The 27,089-nt window shown below is 42.5% G+C and overlaps 2 protein-coding genes across 3 annotated transcripts in view; one reads left to right on the forward strand and one right to left on the reverse strand.

Moving 5' to 3' along the window:
• The first annotated feature begins 2,369 nt into the window (after positions 1-2,369).
• Positions 2,370-8,885, forward strand: si:ch73-70k4.1 (translation initiation factor IF-2). Of its 2 annotated transcripts, none has more exons than XM_052482559.1 (4): positions 2,370-2,602; positions 2,885-3,032; positions 4,765-5,537; positions 5,783-5,934. In XM_052482559.1, the coding sequence occupies exons 1-4, from the start codon at positions 2,460-2,462 to the stop codon at positions 5,871-5,873; spliced, it is 1,155 nt and encodes a 384-aa protein (XP_052338519.1). In that variant the 5' UTR covers positions 2,370-2,459; the 3' UTR covers positions 5,874-5,934. The 2 variants fall into 2 exon arrangements, with proteins under 2 accessions (XP_052338519.1, XP_035595384.1); XM_035739491.2 differs by lacking the exon at positions 5,783-5,934 and adding an exon at positions 7,789-8,885 and having other exon boundaries at positions 2,373-2,602.
• Positions 8,886-18,578: 9,693 nt separating this feature from the next.
• Positions 18,579-27,089, reverse strand: part of LOC118360221 (protein kinase C zeta type) — a 167,805-nt gene continuing 159,294 nt past the window's right edge. The window contains 1 exon segment of the mRNA XM_035739493.2: positions 18,579-24,107. Coding sequence (XP_035595386.2) covers positions 24,020-24,107 — 88 coding nt within the window. The 3' untranslated portion in view covers positions 18,579-24,019.

Below are 27,089 nucleotides of genomic sequence, written 5' to 3' on the forward strand. Positions count from 1 at the left end.
AAAAACAAATTATCGTCCCACTAGCGCAAACCAGATGGGATGGCGTATCGCTGCAGAATGCTGTGGTAGCCATGGTGGTTAAGTGCGTGTTGAATTCTAAATAAATCATTGACAGTGTCACCAGCAAAGCAGCCCCACACTATCACACCTCCATGTTTCACTATGGGAACCACATATGCAGAGATCATCCGTTCACCTACTTTGCATCTCACAAAGACACATCGTTGGAACCAAAAATCTCAAATTTGGACTCATCAGACCAAAGGACAGATTTCCACTGGTCTAATGTACATTGCTTGTGTTTCTTGGCCTAAGCAAGTCTATTCTTCACATTGGTGTCCTTTAATAGTGGTTTCTTTGCAGCAATTCGACCATGAAGGCCTGATTCACGCAGTCTCTGAGTGTGCATAACAGTTGATGTTGAGATGTGTATGTTACAGAGAAGCATTTCTTTGGGCTGCAATTTCTGAGGTTGGTAACTAATGAACTTGTCCTCTGCAGCAGAGGTAACTCTGGGTCTTCAATTTCCTGTGGCGGTCCTCATGAGAGCGAGTTTCATCATAGCGCTTGATGGTTTTTGCGACTGCACTTGAAGAAACTTTAAAAGTTCTTGACATTTTCCCGGATTGACTGACCATCATGTCTTAAAGTAACGATGGACTGTCGTTTCTCTTTGCTTATTTGAGCTGTTCTTGCCATAATATACACTTGATATTTTACCAAATAGGGCTACCTTCTGTATACCCCCTACCTTATCACAATCAAAAAAACTGATTGGCTCAAATGCATTAAGAAGGAAAGAAATTCGACAAATTAACTTTTAACAAGGCATACCTGTTAATTGAAATGTATTCCAGGTAACTACCTCATGAAGCTGGTTGAGAGAATGCCAAAAGTGTGCAAAACTGTCATCAAGGCAAAGGGTGGTTACTTTGAAAAATCTCAAATATAAAATATATTTTGATCAGTTTAACACTTTTTTGGTTACTACATGATTCCATATATGTTATTTAATATTTTTGATGTATTCACTATTATTCTACAATGTAGAAAATAGTAAAATAAAGAAAAACCCTGGAATGAGTAAATGTGTCCAAACTTTTGACTGATACTGTATATATATTTTTTACAGCTGCTGAGCCACTCGAGGCCAAGCCTGAGAGACAGTTGAGAGAGAGTGAGCGGCGAACATCTTTCCTCTTTTCAATTATTCATAATACATCAAGTCCTTCTCCTCTCTTTTGAGCCCCCCTCTCTCCCTCTCACTTCGGCTCCTCTCTGTTCTTTTGGATGAGCCTGCTTTTGTGAGCCTGGATGGTCAGTTGGTTCTGCTATTTTTATTTCCCCCGTCTTCCTTCCTGTATCCATGGCGATGGCACACAACAGGATCACAACTCCTAAATGACATAACCTTTCTTTCCAGGCGCCTGGTCGCTTTTCCCAGTGTAACACTGCAGGCAGGCATCCACAACCTGCCTTGCCCGGGTCTGCGTTTGTGCTTTTCCCTCTGCGGTAAAGGACTACCCATGTCAGCAATCTAGCCCTCTGGAATTCTCATCTTCTGGGGCACTGTTTCAAAATTGTCCTCACCTATTTTCAAAGTGGCAGGTTTTCCCATAGTGTTATTTTTCCCTGTTCCCTCCTCTCGCTTTTCTTTTCCTTCCATCCTTTAAGCTTTTTTCCTTGTCTTTTCCATTACATAACCCCCATAGCTGTTCTTTCTGTTCGTCCTCGCTTTTGTCTCAAAGCTTAGCTTAGAAAGTCCCACTATTATATGACTTCAACTTTCCACCACCTAGTTCTGTGTTCTAGGATGACAGTATAATAACAGGCTATAATGGCCATTGCATAACTCAACCCTTGCATTGACCCTGAGTGACCTACACCGCTGACTACAGTGTGGTACAATAATAAAGTCAGGAAGAATTAAAAGCATATAGATTTTTCCTGTATATCATTGTAAAGTAAAAATGATCCTTTCTTACTTACTGTTAGTTATTGTACAAATAACAACAACATCTTTTATAAACCTAGGAATGACATCAAGAGAGAAGCATATGAACTATACAATTGCAGAAAGTTCATAAACTGTAACTAATTGGAGTAGATATACAAATTATAAATGTACATTTCCCAGTGGCCGATATTGTGAATGCAATATGTTGGTTAGTATTCTGGAAAGCAAATTGGCTCACTTTATTTGTGTTGAGGAGCAAGCTTTGCTGGTAAATAGCTTAGTGCAATTTCTCAATAAATGAACATTTGAACCATCGAGTTTGCCGGATTGATCCAATGTTCCAAATAACTTTCAATCTGCGACTTTTTATCCGGTGTCGGAGACCTACTTGCATGTTTCACCGGACGAGTGTGCCTGCGCACTGACGTCATCACACAAACACGGAAGTCTGTGCTGTTCGGTCAATGCCGCGAAAAGTATAACTGTGGCAGACTAGAGAGATATGGCTGAGAAATGCCCAAAGTCAAAACTAAAAAGAAAGAAATTGTCTATCGAGGAGCCCCTAACTGATATATTTTCCAGGAACACGCTGATAAAGAACAACGAAAGTCCCAGTGCATCGATTAAAAGCTTGCGTTCAACGAGGTATGCGAGCAGTCACGTTAGCCATCTGTCTAGCTCCCCCTAATCACGATTTACTCTTGTTTATATTGCAATACAGAATATGTATAACTGATACAGAGATTGAACATTAGCTTCAAAAATTAGTCTGTGCTGTGGTGACAAGAAGATCGTGTCTTCCTTGATTGCAATGCATTGTCTTCATTTCAAATAGATAGTGGTTGGCTCTCATAGACAAGTCCATATTAAATTAAGAAACATAATTGCTCGTGTTTTCTTTACTAGTCATATTTCTGTGTTCTGTAGATCCGTGGTCCCTTCAGAGACGTGGTGGTCCAGCGGTGACCTGGCTGCAGTTGAGAGTCTCTGGGCCCTGACTCTGAGCTCTGCTCTTCCCTGTCTTGACGCTCACCCCTGGGACCCAGTCCCTGACCTTCCAACAGCCTCCACACTGGTGAGTTAGCCATCTCAATAGTTGTGTTGGCGCAGGACTTTGTTTCTACCAATCAGTAATAGATTGTCCTAATCAACTGGTCATCGCCTTAAATCTAGACCTTTATTAATGTAGCGTGTTGTATGGCTTGAGCAAAAGCTTTTATTTACAAAGTTAGCAATCTCACTATAAGTAGCTAATTCTCCATCCAATTGGAGACAGATTTTCATACAAAAATAAAAATCTACATAAAGAAATGTGCATTTTCCCCACCTGTGGTGTTTCCATCAAACTGACTTGTGGATTAAAAAAAAGCAATGCTTGACGAAGTGCAAGTCAAATGTACTTTTTTTTAGCTTAGAAAACGGTTGTGTTAAATAGCATATGTGCCTACTCTGGACTTGGCACCTGTGCTCTAGCTAACAGCTCGCAGATACAATGCTGGTAGAGTGTTCGGATTGTCTAGTCTACATTGAGATTATTATGTATAAGAGCGAGACTATTTTGATCTGTCAAATGGCAGCCAAGCGCCATCATCATGTCACCAGAATAAGACCCTCAATATTTATTGGAAAGGAGCATCGAGCTCATCACTGCAGTTTTTTACCGCTCTGTGAAGTTCATCATAACTTATTTCATCTGTAGCCTAATTTAAGATGGCTTCACGTGCTCATGGGAAGTCGAAAGTCCAACCATGATTGTGTTCAAGTGCTTTTGAAGTCAGAACAATTCTTCAACCAATAAGATTGTAGTTAGCCAGATGAGCTTGCTAACATTGCTAATTGAAGTGATCAGCTTGCCAGCAGAGTGAATGGAGATGATGTAGCCTCAGTAAGGACATTACTCCCTTGCCCTTCTCTCCCATTTGGACAGTTTACTAATAGGTTTCTATCAGGCCTGTCGTGACATTTTTTTATCCGGCTTATACTTTACTCAAATAAAAAGGTTGGATGAAAACCTGGTTAGCGATGATTTCTCAACTCTCAACCACCACTGTTGTGCCGATTCCACCTTGTACCATGCAGGACTAAACAGGGAATATCTCAGAAAATTGAAATTTCTCTCACATACAATAGCTGTTTTTTGAACAGCACTCTGCACTAGACCAGTAGAGGAGAAAAACAATGTGTCGTTGAGTACTGCTGAGCTGACTAAAATGGTGGTCACTGTTGACCTCCCAGACGGCTATAGCCTGCTGGCTGGCGCTGGCTCTCTGAACTCCGGTCAGACAGTGGCAGTTCTGGGTCACGCACGCCACATGAACCAATCACTTTGACAGGTAGCTGATGCAACCTTGCATTTGCTGAATAATTGACTCCAGTGAGCTTCTCTTAGAAAAGCCCTGCTAGCTACCAACTAAAGGAGCAAGCTAAGCCCCTATGTGACAGACATATGGCCCAGACGAAAGACTGGATGAAATGATGTGTGATGTGCCGCTGGGCTAGCAACTCCAAGGCTAGCGTCACTTTTTCTTTTAACACTCCCAGTCCTTCCTTATTACGTATTTGGACACATTAGACTTAGTCACATTTGAGAGGATCTCAAGGGCCCTGCTTGATGGGGACAAAGTTACTCATGCCCCCCACTCTCTGGCTCTCTCCTTCCCATTCTCCCTCCTTTCTATTGCTCTCGTCTCCCTATCATTTCACTCACCCTCCCTTTCTGCCTCTCTCCTTTCTTTCTGTCAAACCTACCCCCCCACACATTTCCCCCTTTCTTTCTCTCTCTCTCTCTGTCTTTCTCTGTGTTTCAGAGCTCTAATGTAGACGAGCAGATTGAATGGAGATGGTGTAGCGTCAGTGAGGACATGACTCCCTTGCCCTCCTCTCCCTCCTCTCCTCTGAGTACTCCCACGGCCCCACACTGTTCCACCCCAGACTCTCCTCTCAATCCTTCTCCTGGGCTGGAAAAGACTCTCCTCCCAGTCCCAGTACAGACTAGTCAGACAACATCCACCATCAATGGCCCTCCTTCGAAGTCTGCTCCCTGTCTCGAGGGGCCCGGAGAGGGGACCAGTAGTAGTGGTACTGGCCGCCCCAGACCACCAAGTCTGGGAGCCCAAGTGCCTTCTAGCTACGGAAGGGGAGGCCCATGGAGTGGAGGGGGAGTGTCATCCAGAAAGGACACAAAACGAGGGGAAGGAGGGCAAAACACGGCAGCGGCCAGACCCCACCCTTCAGCCAGGCGACCAGGAGGAGAGAAGGAGAGTCACCCCTCTATTCCTCAGCTATTCATCAGAGCAGGGAACAGAGGGTCATCATTACCAGCAGAAGCAAGAAAGGGTGGAGGAGAGGAGGGCGAGAAGAGGGGGATGAAGAGGCTGCAGCTACCTGCAAACCAGGTGGATGCCACATCCTCTACCTCTGACAGCTTCACTGCTGCTCCCATGGAGGAGGCGGAGGCGGAGGGGGAGAAAAGGGAGGAAGGGATGTCTGGGATGGGCAGAGCTGATTGGATTGCTGGCAAAGGAGGAGGAGGAAGGGCAATGCAGAGCTGCCCCATGTGCCTGGTGCCGTTTCCAGCTGGGTAAGTTAGGGCTGCCTGGCTCTTCAACCTCTCTGTATTAGAGGTCGACCGATTAATCGGAATGGCCGATTAATTAGTGCCGATTTCAAGTTTTCATAACAATCGGAAATCTGTATTTTGACACCGATTTTGCCGATTTTTTTTTTTTGTGTGTTTTTTTTTTGACACCTTTATTTAATCTTTATATCTTTATTTAACTAGGCAAGTCAGTTAAGAATACATTCTTATTTTCAATGACTGTCTAGGAACGGTGGGTTAACTGCCTCGTTCAGCGGCAGAACGACAGATTTTCACCTTGTCAGCTCGGGGGATCCAATATTTCAACCTTACAGTTAACTAGTCCAACACAATAACGACCTGCCTGTTACGCGAATGCAGTAAGCCAAGGTAAGTTGCTAGCTAGTATTAAAGTTATCATATAAAACACAATCAATCAATCATAATCACTAGTTAACTACACATGGTTGATGATATTACTAGATATTATCTAGCGTGTCATGCGTTGCGTATAATCTGACTGAGCATACAAGTATCTAAGTATCTGACTGAGCGGTGGTAGGCAGAAGCAGGCGTGTAAACATTCATTCAAACAGCACTTTCGTGCGTTTTGCCAGCAGCTCTTCGTTGTGCGCAAAGCATTACGCTGTTTATGACTTCAAGCCTATCAACTCCCGAGATGAGGCTGGTGTAAGCTAAGTGAAATGGCTGGCTAGTTAGTGCTCGCTAATAGCGTTTCAAACGTCACTCGCTCGCTCTTAGCCTTGGAGTGGTTGTTTCCCTTGTTCTGCATGGGTAATCGGTATTGAAAAATCATAATCGGCCGACCTCTACTCTGTATTCAGCACACTCATCTGCTCTCTCTCTTTCCCATATGCCTGCTGCCTTAAACTACTTTCCTTCCTACATACTCAAATTCAATGGTAGTTGGCTGCTCTTCTGCAGAGGTAAAACCTTGGTGTCTGACAAATCCAAGGTATAACCATTGACTGTATGGATTCCATTCTTTCACATATGCAGGGCATTTAAAAATGTAGCTCTAGGATATACATCCTAGACAGAATTTTAAAATGTTACATCCTTGATTGCATAGCGGACCATGCTGGGTTTGCATGTAAACAGTGGAAAGGAAGTGGGTTGAAGAAAAGTACACAGTAAATCATTAATTGAAATGGGTCAAAAAAGCCAGGCTGTTTTAAGTGAGGTAGAGGAGGAGTGAATGAATGACGGGGCTAAAAAGCAGGGCTCGGGGCCAGTGGTACGAGAGCTGGATCCCTCTCGCTCTCGTTTTACTCTCTTTCTGAACAGACCGGCCTTTGTGTTGGCCAGGGCCTGGCCTGGGTCTGGCCCCGCATCATGGTCTGCTCCCCTAGCCAGCTCTGTGTACCTTGGCTTGGCCACACAACCCCGCTGTACTCCCCTCCCAACTATCTCTCTCTCTCTCTCTCTTGGCTGGACTAGCAGGAACAATGGCTTCCACTGTATGGAGAGATAGAAGGAAGAGGAGAGTGACCTAGAAGGGGGAAGAGAGAGGGGTCTCTTTATCTCTCGTTTAGAAATATGAAGAGCTTTTTCTCTATAACGGCATTTATCCGTCGTGTGTGTGTGTTTAGTGTGCATGAGTGCAGGAGGGTACGGGTGACAAGGGTTTTTAGAAAGTACATGATTTGGAGCAAAATAACTCTGCTCCATTTTTTTCTTCCTCAGTCTCTCTCTCCTGGAGAGGACTCTGCCCGCGCATTACCCTCCAGCAGAATGACATAGAGAGATGCAGAAAGAGTGATCGAGAGGGAGAATGAGAGGGAGCGAGAGATACTGAGAGTAAATCTCAGTAGGCCTTTAAAACAGGGCATGTAAAAAGTACATGAGACACACACTGTGCGAGCGGGCCCAGCAGGAGAGCAGCAGTAGCAATCTGAAGTTAATAAGCTGAAAGCACTGAAGCTCAAGAAGAGACACTGAAAAGATGCCTGTTCCATCCAGATTCAGTGCAGTCGACAGTTGTGTCGAGCTTGAGCATCATATCGATACAATACATGCAATGAATGTTGTGATCATTGAAGGTACTACATTGGCGGTTATGATTATAGACTGCCGCTTTAAAGTAGGCCTCGAATTGTTACTTTATTTTTTCTTCTGTAAGAAATATTTGATTGCTGCCTTCTTAGGACAGATTTCTCCTGTGGAAAGAGATTTGAACCACCTGGGTTGATAAAAGACAAATGACTGAAATGCTGTCCATCCATCTCTCCAGGTTCACTCAGATGGACTGTGACAGCCACCTGGCCAAGTGTCTGTCGGAGATGACCCTCGACATGACCTGGTGATAGTCCACAGAGTCTTCCTCTGACACCAAGGATGGATGGAGGTCTGGAAGGACAGCCAGCTGGCTGTTGTACCACATTTGGGTCGTGTTCACTAGGTACAAAACAGAAGAAAATGGACTGAATTGGGGAGGTGCTATCGGAAATGCTTGTTTTTGCCATCCGTCACAAAATGTTTTGCTACAGTGTGCTCTAATGAGGAGTTAGTTTCACTCTGCTCACCCTGTTGTTTGGCTAGTTGGTCGTGGTGTCCAGTGGTGTCTATCCCCCTGTGATGGACGGTGGGTGCAGACAACAGTAAAACACAGTATGTGATTCTACTGATCATCTAGTCTTCAGTCATGGGTTTAATTTGTAGAATATTGTGTTACTGTTGGCTGGAGCAAAAACCCGACTTTACCCTTTGTAAGATTTACAGACTTACTGTCCCACCTCCGCCCCTTCCCACTAACCTATCATCATGCACTACAAGGTTGGAATCATAGAGATGGATAGAGGGCACACCTGCCACTAAGCATTTATGAGGTGTACCACTTCCCATCGCTATGGTTGGAAACGATCTCTGATGGGTCCCATATTGCTTCATTCAGATACACATTTTGTTCTCTCCTCCGCTCCTAACTGCATATGCTGCCATAGAAATAGAATGAACAGAATGGGCGTCCCCATTCAAGTCAACAAACGGCCAAAGCGAGGAGCAAAGCAGGAAGTGTACCCTGTAGAAGTAGTTGCCATGGTAGCCTAAGCAGAGAGCTCCTGTAAATACTGCCTTCAGAAAGTCTTCACACCCCTTTACCTTTTCCACATTTTGTGTTACAGCCTGAATTTAAAATGGATTCAATTGAGATTTGTTGTCACTGGCCTCAACACCCCATAATGTCACAATACCCCATAACTGGAATTCTGTTTGTTTATTTTATTTGACAAATTCATGAAAATCTGAAATGTCTTCAGTCAATAATTATTCAACCCCTTTGTTATGGCAAGCCTAAATAAGTTCAAGAGTAAAAATGTGCTTAACAAGTAAATTAACTTGCATGGACTCACTTTGTGTGCAAAAAAGTGTTTAATTAGATTTTTAAATGACGACCCCATCTCTGTACCCCACACACACAAATCAAATTAAACACTTATCTGTCAGGTCCCTCAGTCGAGCAGTGAATTTCAAACACAGATTCAACCACAAGGACCAGGGAGGATTTCCAATACCTCACACAGAAGGACACCTATTGGTGGATGGATAAATGCAGACATTGAATATCCCTTTGAGCATGGTGAAGCTATTACACTGAACAAAAATATAAAGGCAACATTTTCAAAGATTTTACTGAGTTCCAGTAAAATCAAAATCGAAATCAATCAATCGAAATAAATAAATTAGGCCCTAATCTATGGAATTCACATTACTGGGAATATAGATGTGCATTTGGAAAGTATTCAGACCCCTTGACTTTTTCCACATTAAGTTATAGCCATATTCTAAAATGGTTTAAATGTTTTCTTTTTCCATCAGTCTTCACACAATACCCCATAATGACAAAGCAAAAACAGGTCTAGAATTTTTTGCAAATGTTACAAATAAAAAACGGATCATATTTACATAACTATTCAGACCCTTTACTCAGCACTTTGTTGAAGCACCTTTGGCAGCAATTACAGCCTCGAGTCTTAGGTGTGATGCTACAAGCTTGGCACACCTGCATTTGGGGAGTTTCTCCCATTCTTCTCTGCAGATACTCTCAAGCTCTGTCAGGTTGGATCGGGAGCATCGCTGCACAGCTAATTTTAGGTCTCTTGAGACATGTTCGATCGGGTTCAAGTCCGGGCTCTGGCTGGGCCATTCGAGGACATTCAGAGACTTGTGCCGAAGCCACTCCTGAGTTGTCTTGGCTATGTGCTTACAGTCGTTGTCCTTTTGGAAGCTGAACCTTTGCCCCAGTCCTGAGCTCTCTGGAACAGGTTTTCATCAAGGATTTCAATGTAGTTTGCTCCGTTCATCTTTCCCTCGATCCTGAAACAGGATGCACCTGAGCTCAATTTCGAGTCTCATAGCAAAGGGCCTGAATACCTATGTAAATAAGGTATGTTTCTTATTTTCTACAAAAATTCTAAAAACATTTTTGCTTTGTCATTATGGGGTATTGTGTGTAGATTGATGAGAAAAACATGGTTATCTAATCCATGTTAGAATAATTCTGTAACATAACAAAAATGTGGAAAAAGTCAAGGGGTTTGACTAATTTCCCTAATACACTGCGTGTTGGCCACAAATACCTTGTTAAAAAAAAGGCAGGGGCGTGCATCACAAAACCAGTCAGTATCTGGTGTGACCATCATTTGCTTCTTGCAGTGCGACATCTTCACATAGAGTCGATCAGGCTGTTGATTGTAGCCTGTGGAATGTTGTCCCACTCCTCTTCAATGGCTGTGCGAAGTTGCTGGATATTGGCGGGAACTGGAACATGCTGTCGTACACGTTGATCCAGAGCATCCCAAACATTCTCAATGGGTAACATGTTTGGTTAGTATGAAGAACTGTTCACAACATTGATATCAGGAAACCGTTCGCCCGCACGATGCTATACACGCTGTCTGCCATCTGTCCGGTACAGTTGAAACCAGGATTCATCAATGACGAGCACACTTCTCCAGCATGCCAGTGGCCATCAAAAGTGAGCATTTGCCCACTGAAGTCCGTTATGCTGAACTACAGTCAGATCAAAACCCTGGTGAGGACTGTGAGCACACAGATGAGCTTCCCTGAGACTATCTCTGACTGTTTGTGCAGAAATTATTTGGTTGTGCAAACCCAGTTTCATCAGCTGTCCGGGTGGCTGGTCTCAGACAATCCTGCAGATGAAGCCAGAGGTGGAGGTCCTGGGCTAGCGTGGTTGCACGTGGTTCTCTGAAATGACACTGTGGTAGAGAAATTAACATTAAATTCTCTGGCAACAGTTTTTGTGGACATTCCAGCAGTCAGCATGCCAATTGTACGCTCCCTCAACTTCAGACATCTGTGGCATTATGTTGTGGACTGGGATATGTTTCGTATTGCGTCAGACAACAACATTGACGAATACGCTGATTCGGTGAGCGAGTTCATTAGAACGTGCGTTGAAGATGTCGTTCCCATAGCAACGATTAAAACATTCCCAAACCAGAAACCGTGGATTGATGGCAGCATTCGCGTGAAACTGAAAGCCCGAACCACTGCTTTTAATCAGGGCAAGGTGACCGGAAACATGACCGAATACAAACAGTGTAACTATTCCCTCCGCAAGGCAATCAAACAAGCTAAGCGTCAGTATAGAGACAAAGTAGAATCTCAATTCAACGGCTCAGACACAAGAGGTATGTGGCAGGGTCTACAGTCAATCACGGATTACAAAAATAAAACGAGCCCAGTGACGGACCAGGATGTCTTGCTCCCAGGCAGACTAAATAACTTTTTTTGCCCGCTTTGAGGACAATACAGTGCCACTGACACGACCCGCAACTAAAACATGCGGACTCTCCTTCACTGCAGCCGACGTGAGGAAAACATTTAAACGTGTCAACCCTTGCACGGCTGCAGGCCCAGACGGCATCCCCAGCCGCGCCCTCAGAGCATGCGCAGACCAGCTGGCTGGTGTGTTTACGGACATATTCAATCAAACCCTATCCCAGTCTGTTGTTCCCACATGCTTCAAGAGGGCCACCATTGTTCCTGTTCCCAAGAAAGCTAAGGTAACTGAGCTAAATGACTACCGCCCCGTAGCACTCACTTCCGTCATCATGAAGTGCTTTGAGAGACTAATCAAGGACCATACCACCTCCACCCTACCTGACACCCTAGACCCACTCCAATTTGCTTACCGCCCAAATAGGTCCACAGACGATGCAATCTCAACCACACTGCACACTGCCCTAACCCATCTGGACAAGAGGAATACCTATGTGAGAATGCTGTTCATCGACTACAGCTCGGCATTTAACACCATAGTGCCCTCCAAGCTCGTCATCAAGCTCGAGACCCTGGGTCTCGACCCCGCCCTGTGCAACTGGGTACTGGACTTCCTGACGGGCCGCCCCCAGGTGGTGAGGGTAGGCAACAACATTTCCACCCCACTGATCCTCAACACTGGCGCCCCACAAGGGTGCGTTCTGAGCCCTCTCCTGTACTCCCTGCTCACCCACGACTGCGTGGCCACGCACGCCTCCAACTCAATCATCTTTTTGCGGACGACACAACAGTGGTAGGCTTGATTACCAACAACGACGAGACGGCCTACAGGGAGGAGGTGAGGGCCCTCGGAGTGTGGTGTCAGGAAAATAACCTCACACTCAACGTCAACAAAACTAAGGAGATGATTGTGGACTTCAGGAAACAGCAGAGGGAACACCCCCCTATCCACATTGATGGGACAGTAGTGGAGAGGGTAGTAAGTTTTAAGTTCCTCGGCGTACACATCACAGACAAACTGAATTGGTCCACCCACACAGACAGCATCATGAAGAAGGTGCAGCAGCGCCACTTCAACCTCAGGAGGCTGAAGAAATTCGGCTTGTCACCAAAAGCACTCACAAACTTCTACAGATGCACAATCGAGAGCATCCTGTCGGGCTGTATCACCGCCTGGTACGGCAACTGCTCTGCCCACAACCGTAAGGCTCTCCAGAGGGTAGTGAGGTCTGCACAACGCATCACCGGGGGCAAACTACCTGCCCTCCAGGACACCTACACCACCCGATGTCACAGGAAGGCCATAAAGATCAAGGACAACAACCACCCGAGCCACTGCCTGTTCACCCCGCTATCATCCAGAAGGCGAGGTCAGTACAGGTGCATCAAAGCTGGGACCGAGAGACTGAAAAACAGCTTCTATCTCAAGGCCATCAGACTGTTAAACAGCCACCACTAACATTGAGTGGTTGCTGCCAACACACTGACTCAACTCCAGCCACTTTAATAATGGGAATTGATGTAAAATATATCACTTGCCACTTTAAACAATGCTACCTAATATAATGTTTACATACGCTACATTATTCATCTCATATGTATATACTGTACTCTATCATCTACTGCATCTTTATGTAATACATGTATCACTAGCCACTAACTATGCCACTTTGTTTACATACTCATCTCATATGTATATACTGCACTCAATACCATCTACTGTATCTTGCCTATGCCGCTCTGTACCATCACTCACTCATATCTTTATGTACATATTCTTATCCCCTTACACTTGTCTATAAGGTAGTTGTTTTGGAATTGTTAGCTAGATTACTTGTTGGTTATTACTGCATTGTCGGAACTAGAAGCACAAGCATTTCGCTACACTCGCAATAACATTTGATTTGATTTGTGATACACAACTGCACATTTGAGTAGCATTTTATTGTCCCCAGCACAAGGTGCACCTGTGTAATGACCATGCTGTTTTATCAGCTTCTTGATATGCCACACCTGTCAGGTGGATTGATTATCTTGGCAAAGGAGAAATGCTCACTAACAGGGATAGAAAGACATTTTTGACAAACGTTTAAGCATTTTGTGTGTATGGAAAATATCTGGGATTTTTTATTTCAGTTCATGATACATGGGACCAATATGTTGCGTTTATTTTTGTTCGATATAATTACACTTTGGGTGGTGTTTCAATGCACCCAGTCACTACAAAGATACAGGTGTCCTTCCTATCTCAGTTGCCGGCGGGGAAGAAAACCGCTCCGGGATTTCACCATGAAGCCAACGGTGACTTTACAACAGTTTCAGAGTTTAATAGCTGTGATAGTTTTCTCCTGAGGTTGGATCAACAACATTGTAGTTACTCTGCAATACCAACCTAATTGACAGAGCGAGAAGATGGAAGACTGTTACAGCATTTAAAAAAAATCCAAAACATGCATCCTGTTTGCAAAAAGGCACTAAAGTAATGCTGCAAAAAATGTGACAAATCAATTCACAATTCACTTTTTGTCCTGAATACAAAGTGCAAATCCAATGCAACACATTACTGAATACCACTCTCCATATTTTCAAGCATAGAGTTTTTCAGGATAAAAATATACGGAATGGAGCTTAGCACATGTAAAATCGTAGAGGAAAACCTGGTTGTCTTCTTTCCAACACACTGGGAGATGAATTCACCTTTCAGCAATACAATAACCCAAAACACAAGGCCAACTCTTCACGGGAGTTGCTTACCAAGAAGACAGTGAATGTTCCTGAGTGGCCTAGTTATAGTTTTTGTTTTTGCCAGGCATAAATCGGACCCGTCCAAAAAGTTGACTCAAGTTTGCCAGAAAGCACCTGGATGATCATCACGACTCTTGGAAGAATGTTCTATGGACAGATGATTCAAAAGTATCACTTTTTGGATGAGGGGTCCCATTATGCCTGGCTAAAACCAAACACAGCATTCCACAGTAAGAACCTCATACCAACGGTCAAGCAAAGGGGTGGTAGTGTGATGGTTTGGGGATGCTTTGCTTCCTCAGGACCTGAACGACCTGCCATGAATTCTGCTTTGTATCAGAGAATGTCAGGGCATCTGTCTGTGAGCTGAAGTTGAAGCGCAGCTGTGTCATGCAGCAAGACAATGATCAAAATCAAACCCAGAAATGTAGCTGAGTTAAAGCAGTTCTGCATGGAAGAGTGGGCCAAAATTCCTCCACAGTGACGTGAGAGACTGATCAACAACTACAGGAGTGTTTGGTTGGAGTCTTTGCAGCTAAAGGTGCCACAAACAGTTAGTGTATGGGGCAGTTACTTTTTCACACAGGGGCATTGGGTGTTGCATAACTGTTTATGAAATAAGTATGTAATTGTTCACTCAGGTTCCCTTGAGCTAATATTAGGTTTTGGTTGAAGATCTGATAATTCAGTGTAAAAATATGCACAAGTAGAGAAAAGGGGGCAAATAGTTTTTCACAGCACTATAAAAATGAGATATTTCTGCATTTCATTTTCAATTAATGTGCAAACATTCCTAAATCAACCATTTATCGGATCATCACGAACTTCAAGGAGAGCGGTTCAATTGTTGTGAAGAAGGCTTCAGGGCGCCCAAGAAAGTCCAGCAAGCGCCAGGACCGTCTCCTAAAGGTGATTCAGCTGCGGGATCGGGGCACCACCAGTACAGAGCTTGCTCAGGAATGACAGGCAGGTGTGAGGTGAAGAATTTTGGAGGGTGGCCTGGTGTCAAGTAGGGCAGCAAGAAGCCACTTCTCTCCAGGATATACATCAGGGACAGACGGATATTCTGCAAAAGGTACAGGGATTGGACTGCTGAGGACTGGGGTAAAGTAATTTTATCTAATGAATCCCCTTTCTGATTGTTTGGGGCATCCGGAAAAAAGCTTGTCCGGAGAAGACAAGGTGAGCGCTACCATCAGTCCTGTGTCATGCCAACAGTAAAGCATCCTGAGACCATTCATGTGTGGGGTTGCTTCTCAGCCAAGGGAGTGGGCTCACAATTTTGCCTAAGAACACAGCCATGAATAAAGAATGGTACCAACACATCCTCTGAGAGCAACTTCTCCCAACCATCCAGGAACAGTTTGGTGACAAACAATGCCTTTTCCAGCATGATGGAGCACCTTGCCATAAGACAAAAGTGATAACGAAGTGGCTCGAGGAACAAAACATCAATATTTTGGGTCCATGGCCAGGAAACTCCCCAGACCTTAATCCAATTGAGAACTTGTGGTCAATCCTCAAGAGGCGGGTGGACAAACAAAACCCCACAAATTCTGACAAACTCCAAGCATCGATTGTGCAGGAATGGGCTGCCATCAGTCAGGATGTGGCCCAGAAGTTAATTGACAGCATGCCAGGGCGGATTGCAGAGGTCTTGAAAAAGAAGGGTCAACACTGCAAATATTGACTCTTTGCATCAACTTCATGTAATTGTCAATAAAAGCCTTTGACACTTATGAAATGCTTGTAATTAGACTCCAGTATTCCATAGTAACATCTGACAAATATATCTAAAGACAGTGAAGCAGCAAACTTTGTGGAAATTAATATTTGTGTCATTCTCAAAACTTTTGGCCACGACTGTAGATGGGTTATTTTTGTTTTAATACATTTTGAATTCAGCCTGTAACAACAAAATGTTGAATAAGTCAAGAGGTATGAATACTTTCTCAATGCACTGTACATATTTCATTATTTGTACGTTTTTGTGTGGCTTCTAATCAGCTGTTTTGATAACATTGAGTTTAATTGCATATTTCTGCTGGTTAGGTCAACTATATTTGGCAGGGCTAGCTAATTGTTTTTGTTTGAATGATGCATCAGGACACCGTACCAGCATTTTTGTTTAAACTGGCTGCTAGTTCCTGGTCTTTTGAAAACACCAATGGAGGAGTCACCTGAAGCTTGAGAGGAATGGGAGAAGCAGTAAAGTGTGTGGTTGCCCAGAGCTGCTGAGGTATCACCAAAGTGGGTGCTACAAGTCCAGTAGTTACACGACTGGTTCCCAGAGGAGCCCTCGTCACGAGACTCTTCATCAACCATCTCCCTGACCACCTTCCTCTGATCAAGCTCTGAACTGTCCCTCTCCATCTTTGTAGGATGCACCCAAAGACTTGGCCTCTGTTGGTTGACCTAACTATAGTTAGGCTACTCATAATGTGTTGCTTGTTTGTTTTTTTGCTTTTGAAGCGCTTTCAGATTCTTATGAAAACGCTATAGAAATAATGATTATGTATTTAGTGAGTTGTTTGCTGTTTCTGCATTATGATGCATTTACATGACACTTTACCATTCTACGGCAGCCATGTAACTGCCCCATTAACATTACGTGGGGAATATTAACTAAAACCGAATCTCTAGAATGAATTATGATGCTTTTACATGACACTGACAACATATGACAACATTCTATGGCAGCCATGTTACCTCCCCATTAACTTTACATGGGTAATATTTAAACAATGCTTTGTAACTGAATGTCTAAAATTAGAACAAAATTCAACATTCTAACTCTAAAGCTGCATTACCTCCAGTGTGTCAGAGTTCACTCTGGGTCGTTCGTAAATTGAGTGTTGTCAGATTGTCTGTTCATAAGTTCGGAGCATTCAGAATGGACACTGGCGGAGGAGTAGGGTTGATCAGAGCCTTCTGACCTCAACAGCAGTCAAGCACCCACGCTAACTGGCTAAAGGTGGCTAGCTTCCTAGCTACTTGCGGACACATGAGCGAACACCTCATTCTGACCATTTTACTTGACCTAGCAGAGCTGGTTAGGCTGTTTTCACATTATCTAGAGTTTAAGGACTAACTGTGCTGCTGGCAACAACCCTCCCCCGTTTACTGACACCGGTTATATTCAATGGTTGTTGCACGTTCGTAAATTCATCAGTTATTCTGCACTCTGGCACACAGATGAGAGTGCTCTGAAATCGGCGTAGATAGCCAGAGTGAATTTACAAACACACCCAAAATATATGGCTCTGGTTAACATAATTTGAATGAACAGTCATCAATACCAGGCAGTCATTGCGAGTGTATCCATGAGTTTATCAGACCAAATTGCCAGGGTTAGAGTTCCCAAGCCCGTTCTAGTCATTATATATATGTTTTTGGATTTTTCACCCCAATTTCGTGGTATCCAATAGTTACAGTCTTATCTCATCGCTGCAACCCCCGTACGGACTCGGGAGAGGTGAAGGTCGAGAGCCATGTGTCCACAACCCAACCAAGCCGCACTTCTTGACACAATGCCCATCCAGCCCGGAAGCCAGCCACACCAATGTGTCGGAGGAAACACCGTACACCTGGCAACCGTGTCAGCGTGCACTGCACCCGGCCTGCGATGCGACAAGGATATCCCTGCCAGCCAAACCCAGACGACGCTGGGCCAATTGTGCGCCGCGAAAGAGCCTGGACTCGAACCCAGAATCTCTGGTGGCATAGCTAGCACTGCGATGCAGGGCCTATTCATTATATTTCTGTGTGCTGCTGCTGCAGGGAGGGGGGTGTTGCTTAGGCAACCGAAAACATTTTTGCTACACCTTGCTTGTTTCAGCAAGGAGCAACAAAGTTTCATTACTTTGTAAAGAGTCCACGTTACCGCAGAAACGGACTCAACCACATGAATGCCCGGCCGTCCCGTCTTCAGTCTTCGTTCCACACACGGTAATTGTGCCAGCCCTAATGATAAACATTATAGTTGTAACCATGATTTGAGTCTATAAAGTGTTTGTTTACGAACATTGGAGTAAAACAAGCTTATAACAAGCTTATAAGGTGCTGAAGGGGTATGACAGTTGAACTAAGCCCATGAGGCATTTACAAGTTATATTATTTAAGAATCAATGGGTATACAGTGCATTCATTAAGTATTCAGACCCCTTGACTTTTTCCACATTACAGCCTTATTCTAAAATGGATTGAATATTTGTTTTTCTTCTAATCAATACCCCATAATGACAAAGCAAAACAGATGTTTGTCCAAAAATGAATGTAAGTACTAAGGATTCTAGCTTTAACCATTTTTTCCCTATGGGATAGAACATTAACACACAAGGAAACCGCATGGCAATAATTATGAATGAGTAATAAATGTGCTTTTCAAAAATGTAGATTCTTTAAAACTAGCGACCAGAGATCTAACAACTAGGGTTTTCCAATTTTTGCAGGGTTTCTTCCAAAGAAACTGCAGAGACAAATATTGAGCGTGGAAAGATTTCCTCATGTTGCTGCAAAAAGAAAAACAACCAATAAACGTGATCAGTTCACGGGAAACCATTTTTGTTTTTAATAATTACAGATATTTACAGAGATGAGTTAAAGCAGAATTAAGCACATCCAACCAGCAAACATGTTAGAACACAAATCATGGACTAAGTTTTTTTCATTGTTTTTTTTACAGATACTCTGAGTGAATCTCAATTGTATTGGGAGGAACTCCCGATCTTCTGCTCCAATGCATTTTTAGAAGGAGAGGAGGCGAGGAATCAAGGAAATACAATTGAAATGAACCCTTTTTCTGGTTTTAATGGCCGTTGCTGTAGCGTTAGGAACATTTTCAAGAAGTACCGGTTCAGTTCATCCGTTGGTCCCCCAAGAGACAATGTCAAGTGAATGTATTTCTGTGAGTTCAACATAAAACACAGTTCATAAATAAAACAAAGAATGGTGACACTGATGTGCTGTCGAAAGTGAGATGGCTTTGGAAAAGTTTAACCTCCCCTTACATGGATGAAGAGAATCTTGGTCCTTGAAAAGTGTGTGTGTGCTTTCGAGTTTGCGACTAATCGGTGAATATGCCACAGCTTCATTATCTCTCTCCGTCTCCCTCAGTTTCCCACCATCCTTCTTTTCACTCACATATTGGCCTGCCAGCTAATTGAAGCCCTTTAACTTGGGATTATCTAATTAATCTTATTACTCCGTTATCAAATTAATGCGGGTCAGATTTCATCAAATAATTCCCATCCAAAAAGGCCTTTTTCATTTCTCTAGGAAACACAAACGTTCTAATCTCAAAGCTCATTTTCGCTGGGGACTTAAGAGGCAAATTGTTATTTCGGTTATCTTTGCACTGAATGTGTTGAATTATTAATTGATGGCAATGCATTGTGGACTTCATTAGATCTCTCAACTTAAGATAGTACTGGTTCCTTATTTGATATGGGAAGTAAGTTATCTCTTCTTTATGCACTTCAAGGGTCTAGTATGGATGATATTAGACTTTCCTGATACATTTCTTCCCTTAAGGATGTACATATGTACACACAACATGATCTGTATCTCTCGGTGTGTGTGTGTGTGTGTAAGAAACATTCCTAAAACCCTCAGTAGAGACAGTAGAGCTCTGCCTATTCACTAACCCCAGGTCAGTTGTAGCGCAGGTCAGCATGTACACTTTGACAATGTCTTCCTCCACCACCATGTCCAGTCCTGAACTGAACTATTAGAATCAGTGTAGCCTTCTGCTGGTGCAAAGTCCAAATCACCAGCCTGCCAGTTACAGGCATCCAACACGGTTTGTCACATTGTGCACTAGTATATGCAGACAATAACTTAAAAGATCCGATCATTCAGGCGTGATGTAGCTCTATACTGCATTTCCAACCTGGTCTGAGCATTTCGTATTATTCTGTATGTAAATCCAAGACACTCCATTTAGTATGATATGTTACATTTGGTTATATAAGACAGATGGTTACTTAAGGCTATACCAAAATGTGGTTGGTCGGAGTGGAAGTGTAACGCGAACGACTAGCAACCCAAAGGTTGTGAGTTTAAATCTCATAACGGGCTACTTTGCAACAATTTAGCATGTTAGCGAACCCTTTCCCTAACACTTGAACCTTAACCCCTAGCCTAGCTAACTAACTAATGCCACTTACCTAGAAATCGTAACATATTGTACATTTTGCAAATTGGTAGCGAATAGAAATGGGTGATGGACAGCCACAAATTAATACATACAGTTGAAGTCAGAAGTTTACATACACCTTAGCCAAATACATTTAAACTCCTGACATTTAATCCTAGTAGAGAATTACCTGTATTAATAAGTCAGTTAGGATCAACACTTTATTTTAAGAATGTGAAATGTCAGAATAATAGTAGAGAGAATGATTTATTTCAGCTTTTATTTCTTTCATCACATTCCCAGTGGGTCAGAAGTTTACATACACTCAATTAGTATTTGGTAGCATTGCCTTTAAATTATTTAACTTGGGTCAAACGTTTTGGGTAGCTTTCCACAAGCTTCCCACAATAAATTGGGTGGATTTTGGCCCATTCCTCCTGACAGAGCTGGTTTAACTCAGGTTTGTAGGCCTCCTTGCTCGCACATGCTTTTTCAGTTCTACCCACACATTTTCTATAGGATTGAGGTCAGGGCTTTGTAATGGCCACTCCAATACCTTGACTTTGTTGTCCTTAAGCCATTTTTCCCCAACTTTGGAAGTCTGTTTGGGGTCATTGTCCATTTGGAAGACCCATTTGCGACCAAGCTTGAACTTCCTGACTGATGTCTTGAGATGTTGCTTCAATATATTCATACATATCATTTTCTTTTCTCATGATGCCATCTATTTTGTGAAGTGCACCAGTCCCTCCTGCAGCAAAGCACCCCCACAACATGATGCTGTCACCCCCATGCTTCACGGTTGGGATGGTGTTCTTCGGCTTGCAAGCCTCCCTCTTTTTCCTCCAAACATGACAATGGTCATTATGGCCAAACAGTTCTATTTTTGTTTCATCAGACCAGAGGACATTTCTCCAAAAAGTACAATCTTTGTCCCCATGTGCAATTGCAAACCATAGTCTGGCTTTTTTATGTAGGTTTTGGAGCAGTGGCTTCTTCCTTGCTGAGCGGCCTTTCAGGTTATGTCGATATTGGACTAGTTTTACTGTGGATATATATAATTTTGTACCTGTTTCCTCCAGCATCTTCACAAGGTCCCTTGCTGTTGTTTTGGGATTTATTTGCACTTTTCGCACCAAAGTACGTTCATCTCTAGGAGACAGAATGTGTCTCCTTCCTGAGCGGTATGACGTCTGCTTGGTCCCATGGTGTTTATACTTGCTTACTATTGTTTGTACAGATCAACGTGGTACCTTCAGGCGTTTGGAAATTGCTCCCAAGGATTAACCAGATTTGTGGAGGTCTACAATGTTTTTTCTGAGGTCTTGGCTGATTTCTTTTGATTTTTCCCATGATGTCAAGCAAAGAGACACTGAGTTTGAAGGTAGGCCTTGAAATATATTCACAGGTACATCTCCACTTGAATCAAATTATGTCAATTAGCCTATCAGAAGCTTCTAAAGCCATGACATACTTTTCTGGAATTTTCCAAGCTGTTTAAAGGCACAGTCAACTTAGTGTATGTAAACTTCTGACCCATGGGAATTGTGATATAGTGAAATAATCTGTAAACAATTGTTGGAAAAATTACTTGTGTCATGCACAAAGTAGATGTCCTAACCGACTTGCCAAAACTATAGTTTGCTAACAAGAAATCATTTTGTGGAGTGGTTGAAAAACGTGTTTTAATGACTAATCTAAGTGTATGTAAACTTCCGACTTCAACTGTACCATACAAAATGGATTCTCAGATTTACAAACAAAATGCTCTGAGACCAGGTTGGTATTTCAACAGAATGGTAAGAGTAACCATGTTTTCATCAGAACCATGGCTGGCTACTGTGCTCCATAACGTTCATTCCTTTTTAAAGATTTAACCATTTGGATTACTACCTAAGACATTGGGCCTCATTTATAAAATCAGTTGCTATACTAAATTTAAGCATTCAATCAATTCTCAGTGTTAGTATGCACAATTTCAAGAGCGACTGCCTTTAAAAAGCAACGAATCCCTTTGAAAATGGCCTGTGTGGCACCGATATGAGTCAGAAACAGTTATTCTAGTGTCAAAATTGACTCATGTAAATAGGATCATTTTGGTCATAAAGTCAGTCTTGTCTAAAAACGGAGTTTGGAACATCCGTGCGCCACAACAGGTAAATGAAGGTTGGGTTTTGATTTGACAATGTCCATTTGCCCACTAACATGGGGTGAACAGCTGCGGTGATTTATCTCTATCCAATAGCATAAGCAATGTGACAGATCTGCCCAGCAGCCCGACTTTGTTAATTTAAGACAACATGTCGCACATTTGTTTTACTTTAGAAATACTACCCCAAATGTAAAATGGATGTAAAGTTGCACTTAAACATCCTCTTCACAAACATCAACATTAATGACAGATTTCTTTAGTTATCTTAGATTAATTCTGGAGATTTTGAGGAAGGGAACTAGGCTACAGTGTCTCATGGGGGGTAAACATTCCCCAAGCGCAGAATCGGTCAGGAAACACACCGCCAAGACTGAATTCTCGTTTTTCTAATGAGCAACAGAAAAACACACGTGCCAAACAGCGTGTTCAGTAGGTTCTTTAAAAATATTTCCCCATTAAACAGCTTTCACTCAGCATCTATGGTGATCAACTACATTTTTTATATGCTGTGAATGGTAAAGGACTATGGCAACAGACTTCTCAAGTTTGAAGTATAGAGACTTACAGTTGCCCATACTTCAGTGCTGAGGACCATGCACTATCCTTCAAAAATTCTGTTGACCAACAGATGATAGTTTGCCTCTTTGTGCTATCAGGGTATTGGATGATCTACAAAAATGCTTCCTACTGCATATTTTCTTGTCAAGCCCAAGGTTGTTAAAGATTTAACTCTTAAAACATTGGCATAATTTACATTTACGTGTATGCGCAATTTACAATAAAATCTGTGCACAAAAACCCTTTAGAAATGAGGCCCTTGGTCTGTATGCGCGATGTGTTCCACTGGCTTTCTTGACCAACCCACCAGGCAGCTGAAAGGAATTGGAACAATCGATGAGTGCAATCAGAAACATGGTGTAGATTGGATCTTTGAGGCACTTCTTAAATAAAAATAAACTTTTGTCTCAGTTTTTTTTTCTGTTAATGAAAATCAATGCTGAGGAAAACGAACAAAAAGAAAGTTCATGGTCATGAATAAAACGTGCCACTTTGCATCAATAGAAAGGCATCATCAATTTGGAGTTGCTACCTACATTATAATACACAATAACTTGTATCATCATTTTTTCCTTCGTCATTGTACATTCTTATTTTGCTCGAGGCAGCGGAGCCTCCTACAAGTAAAAAAAAAAAAAAAAAAAAAAATGAATTAACAAAACAAAAGTGCACATAACTTCAAGTTCCAGTCGTAGAACTGTCATATTCCATCCAGGGATGCGAGGGGCGGGACTGTCAAATCTGTTTTACGATGGCAGGCACAGAATGAAGTCGCTTTCTGTTTTTGAAATGACATAGCCAGCCGTGCTGCTGACACAGGGGTGGAGTTGTTGGGGAAACAAACAAAAAACGCGAAGACAATCAACAACCAGGTTTTGGGAATGTTCCTGTGTCCTTTTTTTTATGTTGACCACCTCCAAAGAGTTTTCCCCAGGTGACAAAATAATGCAATGCATTATGGGGGATCCACAAAGAAGAAAAAAAAGTATCATTTTCGCACTCATGTCCTCGAACCTCGTGCAAAGCCGGGAGTTTCTTGTTCTCCCTCCATCCCAGAGGGAGTTGTTCATAGATTTGGCTGAGAGGGGGGCTGGACAGACACAGGTGGGAGAAGAGGTCTCTTCTCCCTCATACAGACTCCTCTGCGGATAGCAGCAGAGGGTTGATGTATTCAAATCCCTCAAACTCGGACTGGTCTATTCTCTTGATGACGTCCCTGGGAGAGGAGAGGGAGAAAAGAGGAGAGAGAATGGGGGAAAAAGGTCATTTAACCCAGAACAAATAAAAATTGCTACAATGTGCTACTTTAGCCTGATTGGCAGCTTTAGACTTATTTTCTAGACATTTGTACAAGATAGTTATATGTAGGGAGGCGACGTGGCATATGTTCACGAGAGGGTAGCAGCTTACGGCTCCAAACATCGCCGGTTCGCTTCCCATGTCAGACACTCATCTTCAAATATAGCAGTGTGACTCTTTGGCTACTTTGTCTACTCACAAATTGCGTATCTGTTGGTTTCCTGTGTTTCATGGTTTTCGTGGCTATATGTGTTGCTTTTACCCTATCGGTCCCGAGACCCCAGCAAAAATCAGCTTTTCATTTATCTGACTTTTATTTATCTGCATGCCCAGCCCTTATATTTAGCCTCGCTATGATGTGTTTTACCATCTTCTTTTCAGGACAACCCGGGTTACAAGTAGAAATCAAAACTATTTGATATAAACAGTTGCATTCATGAGTTTTATTGATAAATGTCAATGAAAAAAAAACCTGATAAAAATGTATTTATATGAATGCTGTAAGTACAGAAACGACTTGTTCAGTGGAAAATGAATATCCAACTAGTCAGTGGCAACTATGTGGAGTTTGTGACAGTAACTACATGTGAACTTATTACAATATTATAGACACTATATTCTGGGATTTCCTATGATCTATGTAGAAGAACCCCATACCTTCTAATGAGCTTTGTGTGACATATGTGACAGCCATATGTTACATTTGCGTTTTGTGAGAGTCTCAGATTTGCATATATAGCTTTTAGTACTTTCTAGCTCAAACCATTCACTCTTCAGACATTTTTGTAATAAGTCCTAGCTCTGGGCCCCTTCAGGATCCGCCCTTGTCTCACATACACCGCTCTAGGTCAGCCCTCCTTAATCACACATACTAAATGGTTGATATATACAGATGCAGAAGAAATGGAAAAATACAAATGGTACAATTCTCCTGTATTTTTGTATACTTTTTAGCCAGTAGTTCTGAAAGTAGTGCTCACGAGCCAAAAGTGGTCCCTGAAAATTGCTTTGCACACTCTTGGCATTCTCTCAACTAGCGTCACCTGGAATGCTTTTCTGTGGCTAGGTCTTAACTTCTTTGGGACTCGGGGGTGGGGGGGCAGTATTGACGAGCTTGGATAATAAGGTGCCCAGAGTAAACTGCATGCTACTCAGGACCAAAAGCTAGAATTTGGATAGAAAACACTCTGAAGTTTCTAAAACTGTTTGAATGATGTATGTGAGTATAACACAACTCATATGGCAGGCAAAAACCGGAGAAAAAGTCCAACCAGGAAGTGGGAAATCTGAGGTTTGTAGGTCATATTGCACTTCCTAAGGCTTCCACTAGATGTCAACAGTCTTTAGAACATTGTGTCAGGCTTCTACTGTGATGTAGAGAGGTAGCTGCGTTCCTTTTCATTTCTAAAGACAAAGGAATTGTCCTGTTTAAATATTATTGAAGATTCATGTTAAAAACATCCTAAAGATTGATTCTAGACATCATTTGACATGTTTCTACAAACTGTAATATAAATAACTTTTTGTCAGAACTAAGCGATCACGCATTGAGCATTTGGATTACTGGGCTAAACGTGCGAACAAAAAGTAGGTATTTGGACATAAATGATGGACTTTATCGAACAAAAACATTTATTGTGGAACTGGGATTCCTGGGAGTGCATAACGATCATCAAAGTGAAGTGAATATTTATAACGCTATTTCTGACTTTTCTGACACCTCTCCTTTGGAAAATGGCTGTATGTCTTTCCGTGGCTAGGTGCTGACCTAACATAATCACAAGGTGAGCTTTCGCCGTAAAGGTTTTTTGAAATCTAACACAGCGGTTGCATTAAGGAGAAGTTTATCTATAATTCCATGCATGACACTTGTATCTTTTATCAATGTTTATTTCTGTAATTTGATGTGGCTCTCTGCACTTTCACCAGATGTTTGTTTGAAACAATGCATTTCTAAACATAACACACCAATTTCAAATGAGGTTTTTGGACATAAAGATGAACTTTATCGAACAACACACACATTTATTGCATAACATGAAGTCCTGTGAGTGCCATCTGATGAAGATCAAAGGTTAGTGATGAATTTAATCACTATTTCTGACTTTTGTGAGCCCTCTCCTTGGCTGGAAAATGGCTGTATGGTTTTCTGTGACTAGGTGCATTTACAAGAAGTTTCTTTAAAATGGTGTAAAATACTTGTATGTTTGAGGAATTTTAATTATGTGATTTCAGTTGTTTTGAATTTGGCGCCCAGCAGTTTCAATGGCTGTTGGCGAGATGGGACGCTACCGTCCCACATATCCCAGAGAAGTTAAAGGAGTTCCCACATGTGCTGATTGTGGAGGCCAGGTCATCTGATGCAGCACTCCATCTAACTCCTTCTTGGTCAAATAGCCCTTACACAGCCTGGAGGTGTGTTGGGGCAGTGTGTTATTTCATCACTTTGATGTCTTCACTATTATTCTACAATGTAGAAAATAGTAAAAATAAAGAAAAACCCTGGAATGAGTAGGTGTGTCCAAACTTTTGACTGGTACTGTATGTTGCATTCTCTCTTGCTCTGTTGTGGGTGCATGATGTGCCTCTTGTTAGCTGTCACTCAAATGGTGAAGTGCTGAAGCCATTGGTTAAACTTGAATTGCTAGGGGGCTGGCCCACGAGGGGGGAAATGTAGCGCAGCACAGCTTCCAGAAAAACAGTTGCTTTCAGACTAGGGATTTCGTGGCTAATTGAGGTAAGACAGTAATTCTTCTCGTAGATTATGCATGTTTGAACTACACATTGACACATCCAGCCCAAAGCGGGATGCTTAAAAAATGCGTAGTAGTCGCCAGAGTTCTGGAGAGCGTCTTTAAAGGGTATAGACATGCTAGTGCAGTACTTCAGGAGCTACCTT

The sequence above is a fragment of the Oncorhynchus keta genome, chromosome 27 (genome assembly GCF_023373465.1).
Source record: "Oncorhynchus keta strain PuntledgeMale-10-30-2019 chromosome 27, Oket_V2, whole genome shotgun sequence".
In the NCBI taxonomy this organism is placed as follows: Eukaryota; Metazoa; Chordata; class Actinopteri; order Salmoniformes; family Salmonidae; genus Oncorhynchus; species Oncorhynchus keta.